The sequence below is a fragment of the Sciurus vulgaris genome (genome assembly GCF_902686455.1).
Source record: "Sciurus vulgaris genome assembly, chromosome: 4".
NCBI classification, from domain to species: Eukaryota; Metazoa; Chordata; class Mammalia; order Rodentia; family Sciuridae; genus Sciurus; species Sciurus vulgaris.
In genome coordinates this window covers 184962341-184978121 of record NC_136464.1, presented here as the reverse complement: position 1 = coordinate 184978121, position 15781 = coordinate 184962341, and the positions used below count along the sequence as shown (strand labels likewise).

The 15781-nt window shown below is 54.9% G+C and overlaps 2 protein-coding genes across 3 annotated transcripts in view; one reads left to right on the top strand and one right to left on the bottom strand.

The window, feature by feature from the left end:
• RAB20 (RAB20, member RAS oncogene family) overlaps positions 1 to 11003 on the top strand; it is a 28133-nt gene extending 17130 nt beyond the window's left edge. Inside the window, exons 1-2 of one of the 2 annotated variants that reach the window (XM_079138061.1) lie at positions 9044 to 9363; positions 9613 to 11003. In XM_079138061.1, coding sequence (XP_078994187.1) covers positions 9195 to 9363; positions 9613 to 10145 — 702 coding nt within the window. In that variant the 5' untranslated portion in view covers positions 9044 to 9194 and the 3' untranslated portion in view covers positions 10146 to 11003. Of the gene's footprint in view, positions 1 to 9043; positions 9364 to 9612 lie in introns of those variants that run through there. The other variant, XM_079138060.1, reaches the window with a different exon arrangement.
• A 3146-nt stretch (positions 11004 to 14149) lies between these two features.
• Positions 14150 to 15781, bottom strand: part of COL4A2 (collagen type IV alpha 2 chain) — a 152412-nt gene continuing 150780 nt past the window's right edge. The window contains exon 48 of the mRNA XM_079138043.1: positions 14150 to 15128. Coding sequence (XP_078994169.1) covers positions 14871 to 15128 — 258 coding nt within the window. The 3' untranslated portion in view covers positions 14150 to 14870. The remainder of the gene's footprint in view (positions 15129 to 15781) is intronic.

Here is a 15781-nt window from a genome sequence, read left to right as displayed (position 1 = left end):
CCACTGATCCAGGTAGCACAGTCTCTAGGGAGTCATCAGCTGAGCCCGGCCGTGCTGATTCTCATTTCGTTTCCAGCGGGAACACTTGGGCTTCCTCCAGGAGAGAACAGCTAGTGTCCTTCGTCATCAAAGACAGCCACGTCTCATGCCCATGAGTGGCCACAGACTGCTCAGAACAGAATCCAAGGAACAGTCAGTGTGGGCAATCATGAGCTTACTGGGTTTGCACTATGAGCTTATTTGAAAATGTTCCGCTAGTCGCTTCTTCTCTCAGTGCGATGGATTGATTGGTCTTGCAGGTTTCGTTCTTTCTTCCGGCAGAAAGGAGCCTCACTGTCTCAGGTGGGTTTCTCCTTCCCCTCCTAGCTGTTGAGGCCCAGCTGTCTACACTGGCATGTAGTCCTGGCACAGCTAGGTGGGGGTCCATCGAGCGTTTCCTACATGGTGACAGGTGGCTGTCCTGGGGCTGCTCCCAAGCCAGGGACGGTGGAAAGGGCCCGGGATCTTCACCTATGAGCAGGGCAGTTCCTGCCCCAAGACTGAGAAGGCCACGAGGAGTGGTGGGGCGCTGGCATCTGCACACACAGTGATGGTCTCTGGGAACAGTGGGCAGTCAGCAGGGCCCTGTCCTCTGCCCGGGGAGGAGGCTGGTGCTGGGGAGCCGTGGTCAGCGAGGCTGCACGCAGGCACTGGCTGTGCTTCTCAGCCCCCCAGATCTGCTGGGTCCACTGCCTTTCTTTAGAGTCTGAGGTCCTGGCTTCCTTTATCTAGCCCCCTCTTCCCTAGCTCATCACAGACCTGAGGCCGACAGCACAAGGGGTGGCAAAGAGCAGGGACCCTGGACTCTGGTGGCTGACCTGCCTTTGCCCTTCGCTGCCCATGTGACTGTGGCTCTTATCACTGTGCACTGTGTGACTGTGGCCTGTGTGACCGTGGCCTTGCATGTCTGTGTCAGCTTCTCACCAGGGCAGGGGGTGCTGGGACGCGCCCAGCCCCACGTGAACGTGGAGCAGTAGCTGGACGGAGTGAGGGCCGCGAGGGTGTTCACTGTCTCAAGGTTTCTACTGCTCCCTGCACGGCCTTCCAGAACCGGAACATCACACGTCCAGAACAGAACCTGGCACTGTCCCTCGAGCTTGGTGAAGACGTGGCTCTTTACATCTGAGTGACCGTCGGCCACCTGAGCTCTTTGTCCACAGGCCAGTGGCTCTTCCTGTCTGGTGGCTTTCCCTCTGCAGAGGCAGCCGGTCCGCTCCTCTGCTGGATAACGTGCTGGTCTTTCTCGAATGCCTCTTTCTCTGGTTACCACCTCTTCCTTCAGTATTTCTCAAGGAGGACAAAAGCTGGGCTGGGGTGATTTGTTCCTTACTGTGTAAATCAGATTAGAGAGCGAAGGTCACTCCCTGCTCGGGTTGAGTTACAAACTGTGAATTGAGGCAGTGTTAGCCATCCCTGCCCTGGGGAGACTTCCTGATCGGTGACTTGCGCTCAGGAAGCAGGCGGCTTTGCCAGCTTTGGCTCGGGAGAGGGCACGTGGGTTTGGTTATGCAAGTTCAGTGTCATCTGAACCATCCTTATCGACTTCTCCTTTACTGTGGTTTGCCGAAGTTCACGACCGACCGGCTGTTCCTCCTGCTTTCAGAGGGGAGAAGGGGTGTGGCTGGGGAGGAAGCAGAACTCTCCCGTGCCTGTCTGACCCCTGCACATCACGGGGACAGAGGGCAAGGGAAGTCTTGATTCCTCTTTAGCTGCTGGGTTTGGTCCCTAATGGGGAGGTGGGGGCCGTGGGTCTGTGGCTTCGGCTGTGCCGGGGAGCGTGCGTTGCCTAGGTAACAAAGCCGAGCAGAATAGGTGGCTCACCAGGGCACAGCCTCTTGCAGTCTGAAGGCTGGGAGCCTGAGGCCCCAGTGCTGGCAGGCAGGCCTCACTCCTCTGAAGGTCCGGGAGACCTCCTTCTCCCGCTTCTGGAAGATGCCACAGTCCTGGGCTAGTGGGTCTACCACTTTAATCCACCTGTTTCAGGCAGCTCCTCCTGCACCCACCCCATCCTCCTGCATGTCCGTCCATGTCATCTGCGCTTCTCATAAGGACACCCTCACATTCAATTAAGGACCCTGTTTCCAACTAAGGTCACATTCACAGGCATGGGGATTAGGACTCGAATGGAGCCCTCTGAGGGATTCAGCCCACCCTGTAACAGTGGGCACGAGGTAAACATCTCATTTTTGAGACATGAGCTGATGCTTCCTGGTGAGCTGGCTCATCTTTAAGGAGAGAAGTGGAAGCCAGGCCTGTGTGGGAAGACTTGGCAGCCTCTGCGTCCTGGGTGCCGCTTCCCTGCCTGGGGCCAAGGGCGAGGCACAGCAATGCTGGAAGGTCCACACTGGGTGCAGGACTGCCTTCTGTGGCCACCCACCAAAGGTAACCGGCTGCCCTAGATGGTTTGTGGCAGGACTGGGCGATGAGGCCCTGGGCAGGCGGGAAGGTGGGAAATCAAGTTCAGGAGACTGGACTCTGGGCCTCGGCCTGTAGGTGAGACTGGGAAGATGGAGGCTTCCTGGATGGCGAGGGCCAGAGGAACTGAAGCCCGTGAGCTCCGACCCCACCTGTGTTAGCTGTTTGCCTCTGCAACTTCGCGTCTTCTTCACGCCCATCACGAGTAGTTCTCGAGTGTCCACGTGTCCTGAGGATTGTGCTTGATGCTCGGGGTGGACATGCTGCCTGTGGCTCTTGCCTCAGAAGACTTGGTCACAGGGACCCTGCCTACACATAGCCACTGAGCACATGAGGCTGGAACACTGGAGATGTGGCCACGTCCGTTGGGGTTGGGCCCTAGCATGAGAAGTACACCTGACTTAGAAGTGTTAGTACCAAAAGGCCAGCTTGGTACCTTTATTTACTTATTTATCTTGTGGTGCTGGGGTTGGAACCCAGGGTGTTGCTCATGCTAGGCAAGTGCTCTGCCCCTCTGCCACACCCCAGCCCTTGTCTCTGTAGTTCTATGTGGACTGGATAGTGAAGTGACGATATTTTGACTTTGTTGAATAAAATGTATTGAAATCTATGTCCTCTCAGACTTTAAAATGTGGCTATCAGAGAACTTTGAATCACAGGTGGGCCTATTTCATGTTTTTTGGACGTCCTGGTCAGCTGGCGATGACAGGGAGGCACCATTTCATGCGCATTGTCACATTGTCACACTGTCGTGTGCTTTTCAAAGAGCTTGGAGGGGTTTTTTTTTTTTTTTCTTTTTTCTTTTTGTAAATACTGGGAGTTGAACCCAGGGGTGCTCTACCACTGAGCTACACCCACAGCCCAGCTCTTGCTTATTTTATTTTTGAAGCAGGGGCTCACTAAGTTTCCCAGGCTGACCTGGAACTTGAGATCCTCCTGCCTCAGCCTCCAAGTCACTGGGATGGCAGGTGTGTGCCACTGTGCCTGGGGATTAGGTCCGTCTTTAACAGTGACAATGAACAATAGCACGGGGTGTGCTTTGTGCAGCCGCGGGCCTGCTCGCTTTCTATGGGTGAGCGAATTCCTGAGTGGCCACAGGCAGGAAGAGTGAGCCAGGGTGGATGTTGTCAGAGAAGTGGTGATGTGGGCTGGGTCCTGGGGGTTAAGGGGACCTGGAAAGAGCTGAGCATTTTGGTGAGATCATGGCCACATGGAGGGGTGGCTGTAGAGGGTTGTTCTGGGGCATGGAAGGCTAGTCTGGAGAGGGGGCAATGGTGGGTTTCAGACGCCGGCCAGGTATGTTGCCATTGGCCTCAGGGCAGGGTCATGGTGGTGACGTAAGGTGAAATGTAGATGTCTGAGTATGATTGATCTGCAGGTCCTGGGACTGATTGGCCATGAGGATGTATGTTACCACCTGACTGTCGCCCTGGTCTTGGGGGTGACTCAGGGTCGAATGCCAAGGGTGAGACAGATTAACCTGGGAAGGCTATCAGGGGTGAGGGAGGAGGCGAAGGATGCTCGGGGGCCTCTGAGCCAATTCTGAGTGCAGACAGGGTTGGGGAAGAGGCTGGTTTTGATGGCCTGATGGTGCTTGGCTGGATGTGCCCTAGGAACCGTCAGGTGGGTAACTACTGAAGCAGGGCTGGGATGGAGGTGGTTCTCACCTGACCATGTGCCTGATGCCTGGGGAGCTTGTTGTCCAGCAGTGCCCCCAGGGATTCAGGTTACCTGCCTGCCTGTGAGGGGGGACCTGTGTTTCAGAGGTCCTGGGAATCCACCACCTGAGTGGTGGCTGCTGACCTTGGAGGCGAGGCTCAGGCTGCGGAAGGCTTAGAAGGTGTTAGATTCCTGCAGCTGCTGTGGTGAAATACTACCAGGGTCTGTCCCTTGCACAGTCTGAGCCAGGTGTCAGCTGAAGGCTCTAGGGCGAGAGAGTGTGTCCCAGGCCTCTCTCCTAGCTTCGGAGGGCCCTGTCTCTGCCTCCAGGTGTGTCTCTTGTGTACATCTCTTCTAAGGACTCTGGTTATTGGATGTAGAGCCCACAGGGCAGTTCAGAAAGCTCTCCTTTGGATTCTAACTTGAATTGTATCTCTAAAGACAGCTTTTCCAAATGAGACCCCATTCCCAGGTTCGGGGATGAGGCATGGACACATCTTTTGGGATTATTGTGCAGCTGTGCAGAAAGGTAGAAGGCGATGGGAATTTCCTCTTATGGGAAAAACATTAAGAATAAAAGAGAAAGAGGCGATCACTTCAAAACCAGGAAGAATTTGGAATTTAAACTCCTTGCTGCCTTCTCCACCCCCATGAGAGATGCCCCCTGCACTCCCAAGAGCCACACCTTTCCTGGCACTGGAAACCCGTCAGGGTGGCCTTGAGCCTGGAAGGAATGTCCAGTCTGCAGTTCACCTTAACCTGAAGCCTGCAGCAAGCCAGGAAGCTGGTGGCAGGGGATTTCCTTCATTGTATTTGCATTTGGAAAGAACCAGCCTGGACAGCGGAGACTGAAAGGCACCCTCAACAAAGTCAAAGTGGTACTTTCAGTTTTCTAAAAAGCCCCTTTTCTTGCTGTTCCTCCTCTCCCTGGACACATGACCAGGGTGATACACTGGACCATCTATGTCCTTGTCCTGTAAAAGGACCTGTGGGCCCCAGGCTGTCCTTGAAAGCATGCTGTGCCTCTTTGTGGGGGGAATGGGGCCTCAGTGGGCAGCCTTGGGCTGGGTAGGACAGCAGGGTACCTGTCCTAAGAAATGAACAGGTCACTCTAAGAGTGTTAGGCAGGCAGGCTTTGCCAGAGAGACAGACCAGTGGTGCGTTGATCGGCACAGACAGGACTCGTGTTCTGTCGGGGCTGAGTTCCTCCTCCTGGGACCTCAGCCTTGCACCCAGGCCTTACACCCAGATTGGATGTGGCCACCGTGTTGTGGAGGTCTGGGCTTTAGTCAGACGCAGCGTGTGGTCCCTCTACAAAATGCATCCCAGCAGCATCCACACACCATTGGACAAACCACTGGCCCACCGCCAGGCTGAGTTGATGTGTGCCGTGAACTGTCACAGGCGTCAGTGGTGACCGATGGACTGTTCATCTAGAGATGCTCTAGAGCAAGGAGTCCCATGGAACAGCCTGTGAGTGGCACCGAGAACCATCACCCGACTGGCTGCTCACTCTCTACCTGTTGGAGAGCAGTGGCTGTGCCCAGCAAGGGCCCAGGAAGCCCAGCTGTTTCCTGAACCTGGGGGGATAGGTGGCCCCTTTCTTCCTCTTGCACTAAAAGGTTTAATCATCTCTTCTTAGCAAATATTCCTGGGGGTGTTGCGTCCATGGAGACCATTTTAAAGGTACTGATGAGACCACGGACAGGGGAGTCTGTCTGGTTGGGGAGGAGTCCAACTCAGGCACAGTTGAAGCAGTCTGCTGTGTGACTCAATTCTGTTTCCCAGCCACTTGGCAGGTGCTGTGGGGAACGGAGGCTCCTGATGACACAGTGACTTCCCAGGCTCGTGCTGGGGGGCTTGACTCTAGCCTTCTCTGGAATCCAGCTCTTTAGGACTCCTGCCTGCGCCACCTCCAGGGTGGCTCTTTGCCTGCATTTTAGAACTTCCAGCGTTATGGCCGCTCACTACTACTGCCCGTGTTCCTGGAAGAAAGCCCACCAGGCAGAGGTTTTCCTCCTGTCAGAACGAGCCACTCCAAGAACCTCCCTCCTGTTTCGAGGGTAGTTGGACCCGGCTCCTGGGTTGCGTGGAGCCAGTGTTCCTGCCTGGGCTCCATCCCTCCTATGTGTGTATGACCAACTGCCCGCTCTATCCTGTGCCTTGGTCTCTGCTTCTGTGAATGAGGGAAGAGGACGCCCACCCCTGTGGCTGCTAGGAAACCGTGAGTCTAATAAACCTGGAGGGCCCGCTGCTGACCAGGTTGCTCTGTCACTGACCTGGCATTTCCTGTACCTGATGGAGGGAAGTGATCGCAGAGATGAACAGTTCCTTCCCGTCAGGATGACGAAGTGGTGCTCGGTTCCCAGCTCCTCCTCGTGCCTGGACAGACTTCCACGCACGTCGGATGGAGTTCACACAACTGCGTTTTGGGTGCTGGGCACAACTGCATTTTAAGACCTGTGATCTGAAAACCAGACCTTGGGCTGGGTCGGCCAGTGGGCCTGCCTGCTGGCCCCTTCGCAGCTGCTCCGGGCCCTGGTGAGCTTCCAGGCTGGGTCGGCCAGTGGGCCTGCCTGCTGGCCCCTTCGCAGCTGCTCCGGGCCCTGGTGAGCTTCCAGGCTGGGTCGGCCAGTGGGCCTGCCTGCTGGCCCCTTCGCAGCTGCTCCGGGCCCTGGTGAGCTTCCAGGCTGGGTCGGCCAGTGGGCCTGCCTGCTGGCCCCTTTGCAGCTGCTCCGGGCCCTGGTGAGCTTCCAGGTCAGTCTTGCTGCAGGTCGGTACATAGTCTCTCCAGCAGCTGCTTGGTCAGAAACTGGAGCACTGTTGCAGATCCTGGTGGTCCTTCCCCCGGGACGGTCAATGTACAGGGCTGCACTGGTGGCATAAGGCTGAACAGATCATTCTGGAAGTGCTTCCTGAACAGGTGGAGTACTGATCCTGGGACTTGGGGCAATCACAGGCTGCACTTCCAGTAGGGCCCTGGGCCAGTGGCTGTGCCACCCTTGCCAGCCTCGCTCCACTGACCTGGCTCCTTAGCTCACTGTTTGGCTGAGCTTGAACCAACTTGAGATTCTTCAGAGTTGGCCCATGAGACAGTTCCCCAGGGAAGTCCAGGTGAAAGAAACGACTGGGATTCCTAGAGCTTTGGCCTCAGAATGGGTGTTTAAGGGATCCAGGTCTGGAAAGGAGGGCAAGAGAGAGAGGATCTGTTACATAGGGAGGGACTCGCCAACTGCCAGTTCAAGCTCATCCTTGCAGAAAGGAAGTTGGTGTCGGGAGAGGTGAGGGGCTGTTCTTAGCTGGTGAGCAGCTGGTGCCTGACTTTTTAGCTCAGCCTGTCTCCACAGAGCGCTGGAAAACTTATTAGGAGGCTTGGCTTCAAATGCACTGCAAATTTGGCAAAGCTAAGTGTGTCAGGTCAAGTCTTGGTGACTTACCAGTTTATCTTCATTGCTTCTCATGCTTGAAATGCCAACCAGGGTTCCCACTGACATCCACTCAGCAGTAACTTCAGCACAGTGATTCTGCAGACTAGCCTGTTCTGTTATAGATTTGCCCCATGTTGCCAGAACCAGCTAGCTCAAGACACCTGAAAGCAGCCCAAGTATTTATTCCCTTAGCAATCCTAAAAGCTGTAGATTACATCTAAAGCAGTATTTAAGAATTTCAGGCATGAAAACTGGCTTGTAAATTCTTTAGCTTGGTAACTGCATTTAGGCTATCTACTGATGGGAGGAGTGATTAACAGATTACGTGAGTTGAGTAGCAGCCCCTATATATGCCCTGTGCTGGCTGGCATTTGGGGTTATTCTGTTCTTTCTATAGTTGCTCTGAATTTTTTTTTTTTTTTGTATAGTTATTTCATTTTTTTTTTTAAAGGCGAATGGAAAACTATTTTAGGCACAGGCATTAAACTATGCCTAAATGAACTATTTGTCCCAGATGAACTATGTAACAGAGACTTGAAAAAAATTCTTCCAGGGTCCGTGGAATGTCCCTGCTCTCTATTCCTTAGTTGCTCTCTTGTGAAATCTGGCGGTAGGAGCTGATGACATTTTTTGCTTTTGGAAACCTCATGATCCTGGGTTAGTGTATCTGAAAGAAGTCCTGGCTTACGTAGCCGCGGGGAAGCATCTCTTTCCCTTCTTTTTGTTTACTACTTACTGGGGATTGAACCCAGGGGCACTCCACCACTGAGCCACATCCCCGGCTTGTATTTTTCATTTTGAGACGGGGCTTGCTGAGTTTGAGTGCCTCACTAAGTTGCTGAGGCTGGCCTCAAACTTGTGACCTTCTTGCCTCAGCTGGGCTTGGAGGCACGTGCCACAGCACCTGGCATGTCCTGTTTTAAACGTCCACAGTTGTCACTTTCTATAGGTCTTGGTTGTTGTCTTCCATCACGGGGGACCAGACACCCAAATCGGATAGCCGCTGTTTCTGCCTGGTGGTGTCCGGCATAACTTGACCTGAAGCCTGTGATAAGTCGCCTGTCTCAAACTGATCTGGGAGGTGAGCTCGGGAGGAACGTTGCTCTGTGGGTGCTTGCCCCAAACTACACAGATCTGTCCAGGCTGGCTCTTCCTAAAGAGGGAGGCAGCCCGGGACCCTGAGGGACCCCGCATTTTGGCTTCCAGACCTGCCTAAGGGCGCACAACTCCAGCTCCTGCCAAACCCTGCTGGGCTCCTGGTCCAACTTGCCTCTCCAGTTCTCTCAGGAAGGGGGGATAAAGAAAAGCCTGTTCCTAAGTGTTTCACTGTTAACCTGATGGTGAGGTCCAGCGGCTATTGTGATTTTAGAGGTGACGACCATGACTGTGGGGAGGAGTCTGCAGCAGCCATCACGAGAGTGGAGCGTCAGTTACTTCCATGAACGGGAAGTGAGCCTTGTGTCCTCTTCTGCAGTTCATTGCCAGTGTTTACAGGAGGACATGAGCATCCTGCATGGTGGCTTCCTTAGACCGTGTCCCCGTGGTGAAGTGAACACCTCAAGGACCCAGGGACACCCAGTGAGCTGTGGGTGGCATGGCCCTACCTGCTGGGGCCTCCCTTGCGTGTGACGTGAGTGTGAACCTGTCCCAGGGATGCCTGTTTGGACCTGGGTTTGCTCTCGCCTTGGAGAGTGGCCTTCACGCTGTTCTCCACACGCTCATGCTGCAGACAGAGGTCACAGAATTTCCTCAGCAACAGTCTTACTCGGTGCCACTTGGGAACCTGGCACAGACCATGATACCAAGAATCGAGACCATGCAGGTAGCATCGTTCAAACAGCTTCCTTTAGAATTCCAGAGGCCTGGGCTCCTGGGTCAGCTTCAGCTGTCAGCGGGGACCTTGACTGTCACCTGGGCTCTTGGGCTGTCTTCTACCTGCTCCTGGGGTCCTGGTTGGCCACCTCCTTTTTCTGGCCCCTTCCAGCTCCTGCCACATCTGTGGGGTGGAGGAGCTCGCGTGCAGCACGGCAGTTGGGTACATGCTGAGATGTCTTCCCCTCTCTTCCTCCAGGGCGAGAGCAGTTCCACGGCTTGGGCTCCATGTACTGCCGGGGCGCAGCCGCTGTCATCCTCACCTACGATGTGAACCACCCGCAGAGCCTGATAGAGCTGGAGGACAGGTTCCTGGGCCTGACGGACACGGCCAGCAAAGACTGCCTGTTTGCCATCGTGGGGAACAAGGTGGACCTCACTGGGGAGGGGGCCGCAGAGAGTGGGGAGGAGGAGGGGCATAGCCCCAGCAAGGCTGGGGGTAGCTGTGCCTCCCCCAGGGTGCCCAAGCAGGTGCAGCTGGAGGATGCAGTGGCCCTTTACAAAAAGATCCTGAAGTACAAGATGCTGGATGAGAAGGATGTGCCGGCTGCTGAGCAGATGTGCTTCGAGACCAGCGCCAAAACGGGGTACAACGTGGACCTCCTGTTTGAAACCTTGTTTGACATGGTGGTGCCAATGATCTTACAGCAGAGGGCTGAGGGGCCGTCGCAGACTGTGGATATAACCAGCTGTAAGCCCACCAAACGGACCAGATCTGGGTGCTGTGCCTGACCTGCAGAAGGCCTTCCTGACCCTTGGTCTGTGCTTGTGGGAAGCTGGCTGGGGCAGAGAAAATCAGGGAATGGCTGTAGAGCACAGCACGCGGGTTACTGTGTGCTGCTAGTTACTGGTGCAGATCTGCCTGCACAGGAGCCTCAGGTGGGGGCAGGAACGCTCCACGGAAGTGACGGTCAGGACACTGATGCTGCCTTGCGCTGCCTGTGTCCCTGGTCTCCGCCTGCAGTGTGATTCCCATTCTCAGGTCTGGCCCCACCTGTGACCTGCCCTGCACCCGCCATGGCCATGTTGTGCAGCTTTATGCTTTCTGTTGTTCTGGAACTTTCACTGTGATTCCTTTGTGGTCCTCCCATTTGGTACTTACACCTTGACACATTGTGATAATGATTCTCCACACTTAATTTATACAAAATCAAGAATGTCTGTTTTATATTGGTGGAAACAGTGTGGGCTACACATTTTATTAAAGAGGATTTGGGGGAGAACCTTGGTGTGGAGACTTACTGATTTGGATTTTATGTGAACCTCAGGGGCTGCTTGCTAGGGAAGGTCCTGGGGCGATGGGCGTGACCTGGCTGGCTTCTTTTTTTCTTTAAAGCTACATCAAGTTCATACTGATTCGAGTCTATTCAGACTGGCCCACCTGCCCAGCTGTCTCCATGCCCTGCATTCCAGTGGTGGTAGCCAGGCTCTTGGCTCTGGTCCTGCTCAGGTCTGTTTGGGCCCCTTGCTCCCGACTGCCACAGAACCACATTTGCAGTTCTGCTGTGGGTGGTGTTGGATGCTCTTGATCTAGAAGCTTCTGACAGAGGAGTCATAGAGGGCAATTTCTGTCTTCTTAGGAATTTAATTAAGAGTGAGGCAAAGTGGGGCAGAGGCCACTGGGGACTGCAAGGTACATGGCAGTGGTCTTGTTTTCTATGGGGGGAATTTGCTAATTTTTTTGGGGGGGGGTTGTACTGGGGATTGAACTCAGGAGCTCTTGGCCACTGAGCACATCCCAGCCCTATTTTGTATTTTATTTAGAGGTAGGGTCTCACTGAGTTGCTTAGGGCCTTGCTGTTGCTGACTTTGAACTTGCCATCCTCCTGCCTCAGCCTCCAGAGCCACTAGGATGACAAGGGTGAGCCAGCGCACCTGGCCGTTTGCTGACTTTGTTGAAGGCCTGTGGTCTGGCTGCTGGGCTGCTGCAGGCCTGGTTCATCTGCTCCTGCAAAGCGAGTGTCTTCCGGGTGTGTGGTGAAGACTGGTGTCGTGAGGCAATGCCCTGCAGCCCTGCGTGTCCGAGGCCTGCCGCGGAGCCTTGTCTGTGCAATGGATCCTGGGGTCCGGACTTATTTTGCAACAGCCCATTGGAAACTGAACATGAGTCAGTTTGATTGCTTTTCATTGTTTTGTGGGAATTTGCCATTGCAGGGGCAGAGGCTGTGTTATTTCCCAACATGCGCATTATGCTAGTGACTTCTCTAGGACACATGCCACCCAGGGAGACCCTGGGATCTTTCTTTGAAGCTATGGAGGGAGGAGAGGTGTCCTGTGACATTGTGTGCACGGCTCATGCTTGAGGAGGGGAGGTGGGTGAATTCCCATGCTCCTTTTTTCCTGAATGTCAAGGTTTGGTTTTCCATCTGCTCTGAGCCCAGTCCCTCGTTTCCTTGACCGGCCGCGTGCCTGATGGCTGGTGCACGCCGACGGCACACCAGGTCCACATATGCATCTTGCCTGGTGTCTGACCCCCTCGACGTAGTCACCGCGACCTCCCGTTATGCCAGTTCCTCCGAGCAGTTGGCCCTGCAGCCTCTTGCGTTGCAACTTCTAGTTGGTGCTGAATGTGCTGGGCCCGAGGGACCCATCGAATCCGCGGGAGCAGCAGCTTTCTCCTCGGCCCCCCGCTGCTGCCCATCAGGAAGGATTAATGATGCTGGTGTCCTGACTTCCTGGCACCCTGTTCTGGGTGTTGCCCCAGCTGGGTCTTTCCAGCCTGTGCTGCCAGAGCTGGCCCTGCTCTCAGGTGTGCCACCTGGACTCGGGCTCTGTTGGTGCCTATCCTGGAAGCCCTGGGCCCAGATGGCCTCCTTCAAGAGGGCTGTCCACGGACCTTTACTGACAGGTGGTTTCACGTGACTCATGCCTTCTGTCCTTCCTTCTCCACTCCCTCTGTGTTCACTGGAGCCCACTGGTCCTCCCTGGGGCTCCTTGTCGAGGATGAGAACGTAAGGCCCACATGCAGGAAGGGCTTGAGGCCAGTGTTTGCAGGTGGCCAGAGAGACACGTGTGAGGCTGGCTACAAGGCCGGCTCCCCTCTGCACTCTGCCCTCTGTGCTGTGGGGTGCAGACAAAGGAGGCCCAGGACAGGGCACTAGGGATGGGATCTGGACTTCACAGGCGTCCCTGTGGCTGCAGCAGTTGCTCTTGTGCGAGCCGACAGTATAGACACACCTAACTTTTTGCTCTGTCTACATACTTGTGTTTCTTTACATAGTGTCCATATCTACATTAGGTTAGATCTGAGTTTTTACTGATCTCTCTGATCTGTTACCTCACGGACGGTTTCCTCCACTGGCTTAGCTCTAAGTTCCAGCAGGCTGGAACACAGCTTCCCTACCACCGACCACTGGCTCAGCTGTTTCGGCTTAGCATCCACGTGTGGAAGTGCCCCTGCTGCCCATTCCTTCATGAAGCAGTTGGGAGGCAGAAGTGACTCTATAGGGCACTCACTGGAAAGTGTGGGGTATCAGTGGGTCATCCAGGCAAACTTAGCTTCCAGGGTGGTGGCTGTTCTTGACACTAAGAAACTAGCCAGCAAGGCCCTTCCTTGAGGGCCCATGAAGGCCCTGGTGGTTTGATTCTAAAGGACAGTGCCACTCATCACACTGGACCCCTGTCCAGTGGCCCCCAGCACAAACCAGGGGTATGGATTGTATCTGGTTTGCCTATGGTCTACATTTTTGATCTAATTATGTGCTGAGGCCTTGATTGTAGCCCTCTTACTTTAGGGCTAAGTTAAGGCCTCCTTCCTAGTTCTACACGGGGCATTTGATTGTGCAAACCACACATAGGCATCAAAACCTGAACGGAGCTAGCGGGAGACGTCAGGACATCACGCCCCCGATCACCTCCAGGTGGGAGTTGGAGTCCAGAGCAAAGAGCTGCCTCCCATGCGTCTCAGGGCTGCTGGACACCTCAAGCCCTGCTCTCGTGGCCTCTCGCCCACCTTTTGCTACAGCTGTTGCCATGGCAGCAGGCAGAGGCTGATGGTATCTGGTGCCCCCTTCCCTGACAGTAGCTGGTGCGATGCTTCCTTGCCCGGAATGCCGAGTGGCACACCTGGAAGTGTGAGGGGTGCCTGCCTCAGGAGGCATGGGCAGCAGGACGGGAGCTGGTGGCTGGACAGCTCAAGGCCCCTCGTGCAGCCTTCTCTGGTAGGTCCCCAGTGGAGCCGAGCCCTGAGCTGCCCACCTCAGGGACACGCTCCTTAGCTGCCCTCTTCTCCTGCCTGCTTTCACTCTGCCCAGAGGCCCCCACCACCCTCCTATGCTAAGTCCTTGTCTCGGATGGCTCCTGGAGGCAGGTGAGACTGCCCATCTCTTTCAAATAGCACCGGAAGGCAGAATGCTGATTTTATTATGTGGAATTTTAGAGAAAGTTTGAGATTGAATTTTGAAAGGTTAAATTCTGCGAGTTGATTTCTGTAGGAGTCAAGACCAGAGCTCTGTTCTTCCAGACTGTCTTTTGCGATCTGAGGCTGGACTGGGGGAGTCCCTTTGGGACCGATGGGAGCTGCCTTTGAGACGTGGCCATCTACCAGTCACGGGCAGTGTGGCTGCTTCCGTCCACCTGGGTGAATCATGAACACAGCTCCCTGAGGAACGAGCGAGAGCGGCTGAGGTCTACTGAAATGCAAAAGCTGGCAGCATGTGGCTGGGCGGTCCCTGAGGCAGTACGCCCCCTGGAGCAAGTTTTGTGAGAACAGGAGAAAATCAAGGCAGTCATCAACCTGGGGTTTAGAAATGTTCAAGACCAACGTTTATTTTGTGATTGTTACATGGACAGGAAGTAGAGGACAGCTCACCAGGGAGAACGGGGAGGGTGGGTTCCACAGGACCGTGGCCAGAGACACGACACCGCCACATTTGCCTTCCAGCAGGTGTGATACCAGAAAGGTCTTTGCTTCCATGAGTATGGCCGAACCTAGTGGCCCATAGGGACGTGCAGGAAGGATGTGTGTGGCTTTGAGGGCCCTCAAAGGGTGGCCTCCTTAGGGGGTGCAGGTCTTGCCGGCATGTCTGGGAGAACACAGGGCTGCCACCCCAGTGACCTAGGAAATAGCACCAGGCCCTTGGTGGGAGCCCCGGGCAGGAACAGGTGGCGGTCCTGGGCTGTGGCCACTGCACTGTGGCCTTTGGGCACCGCCTTGCAGAGGGGACCAGGGAGCTGTCTCGGCAGGGGGAGTGGCAGGTAGGGGCACGTTAAGCGGTGAGCCACACCTGTGGGCATGGCTGTCCTGCGGGCAGAGCGGGGCAGCGGTCTGCAGTCTGGAGCCACCAGCGCCCACTGGCTGACAGCGCAGGCGGTCTAGTGGAAGTGCTGGTGCTGAATTCCTTTGGTAGCCTTTTTATTGTTTTTAGAGGAGGATGATAAATTCAGCTTTGGGGTCAGCGTCTGAGGTAATAGTTAAGAACGAGCACCAGAGTGGCCCTGCGGCCGGGCGCTGTGGCCTCACAGGTTCTTCATGCACACCTGGCAGCGGCTGATGTGCGTGCGGATGAGGCCGGCCTTGAGCGTGTCTGCGGAGGGCGCGCCCTGGAAGCTCTGCTCGGGGATGGTGGTCAGCCAGAAGCTGTACTTGTTGGCATAGTAGTGGCAGGTCCCACGGCCGCCGTTGCACTCGATGAATGGTGTGGCGCGGAAGTCCTCCAGACAGCTGCCCGGTGACACCAGAGACTGGCCACCACCTTCGTCCCCAGCCGCAGTGTGCTGTGCAGAGGGCGGGAGACAGTAGGTTAGGAGCCCGCACCCGGAAACGCCAGGTCAGGTTCTACGCTGCTTTTGTTTCTACTGAACTACAGACCCAGGTGCAGCTCGCCTGCGCACCCCCTCAGCAGTGGGGTGGCTGAGTGTGCAGGGTCCAGCACGGGCTGTAGGTGCAGGCCGGGGTGAGCCACGGCCAGGCCTTTAGGAGAAACCACAGCAACACGCGCAGGCGCAATCAGCAGATTATGGTGACTATGTTTTGGTAAAACAAAAAATCTTCCCAATTACCCAAAGAAAAATGCCTGGCAGAAGAGAAAAAAATGTCACTTTTTTTATAAAAAGAAAAATAAGCTTAATTTTTGGATCCACATCTGTGGTTGACAAGTTGAAAATAAGCATCAAAGTGGGCACTGCCACCCCTCTCCACATGCTGACCCAAAGGAGGAGTGGTTTCAATGATTTTTTTTTTTTAAGAACAACAATAAAAAACCTATACTTGCTTAATTTCCTAACAGGCATTTCTTGGGTAATTAAAATTTTTCCAATCAGGTCATTAAGGACTCTGAGTCTGCCAGCTGGGAGACTGGGGGAGTTGAGTGGTTTTGTTTGTTTGTTTGTTTTGGCATTTTAAAATTCTGCTTTTGGTCGCACCAACA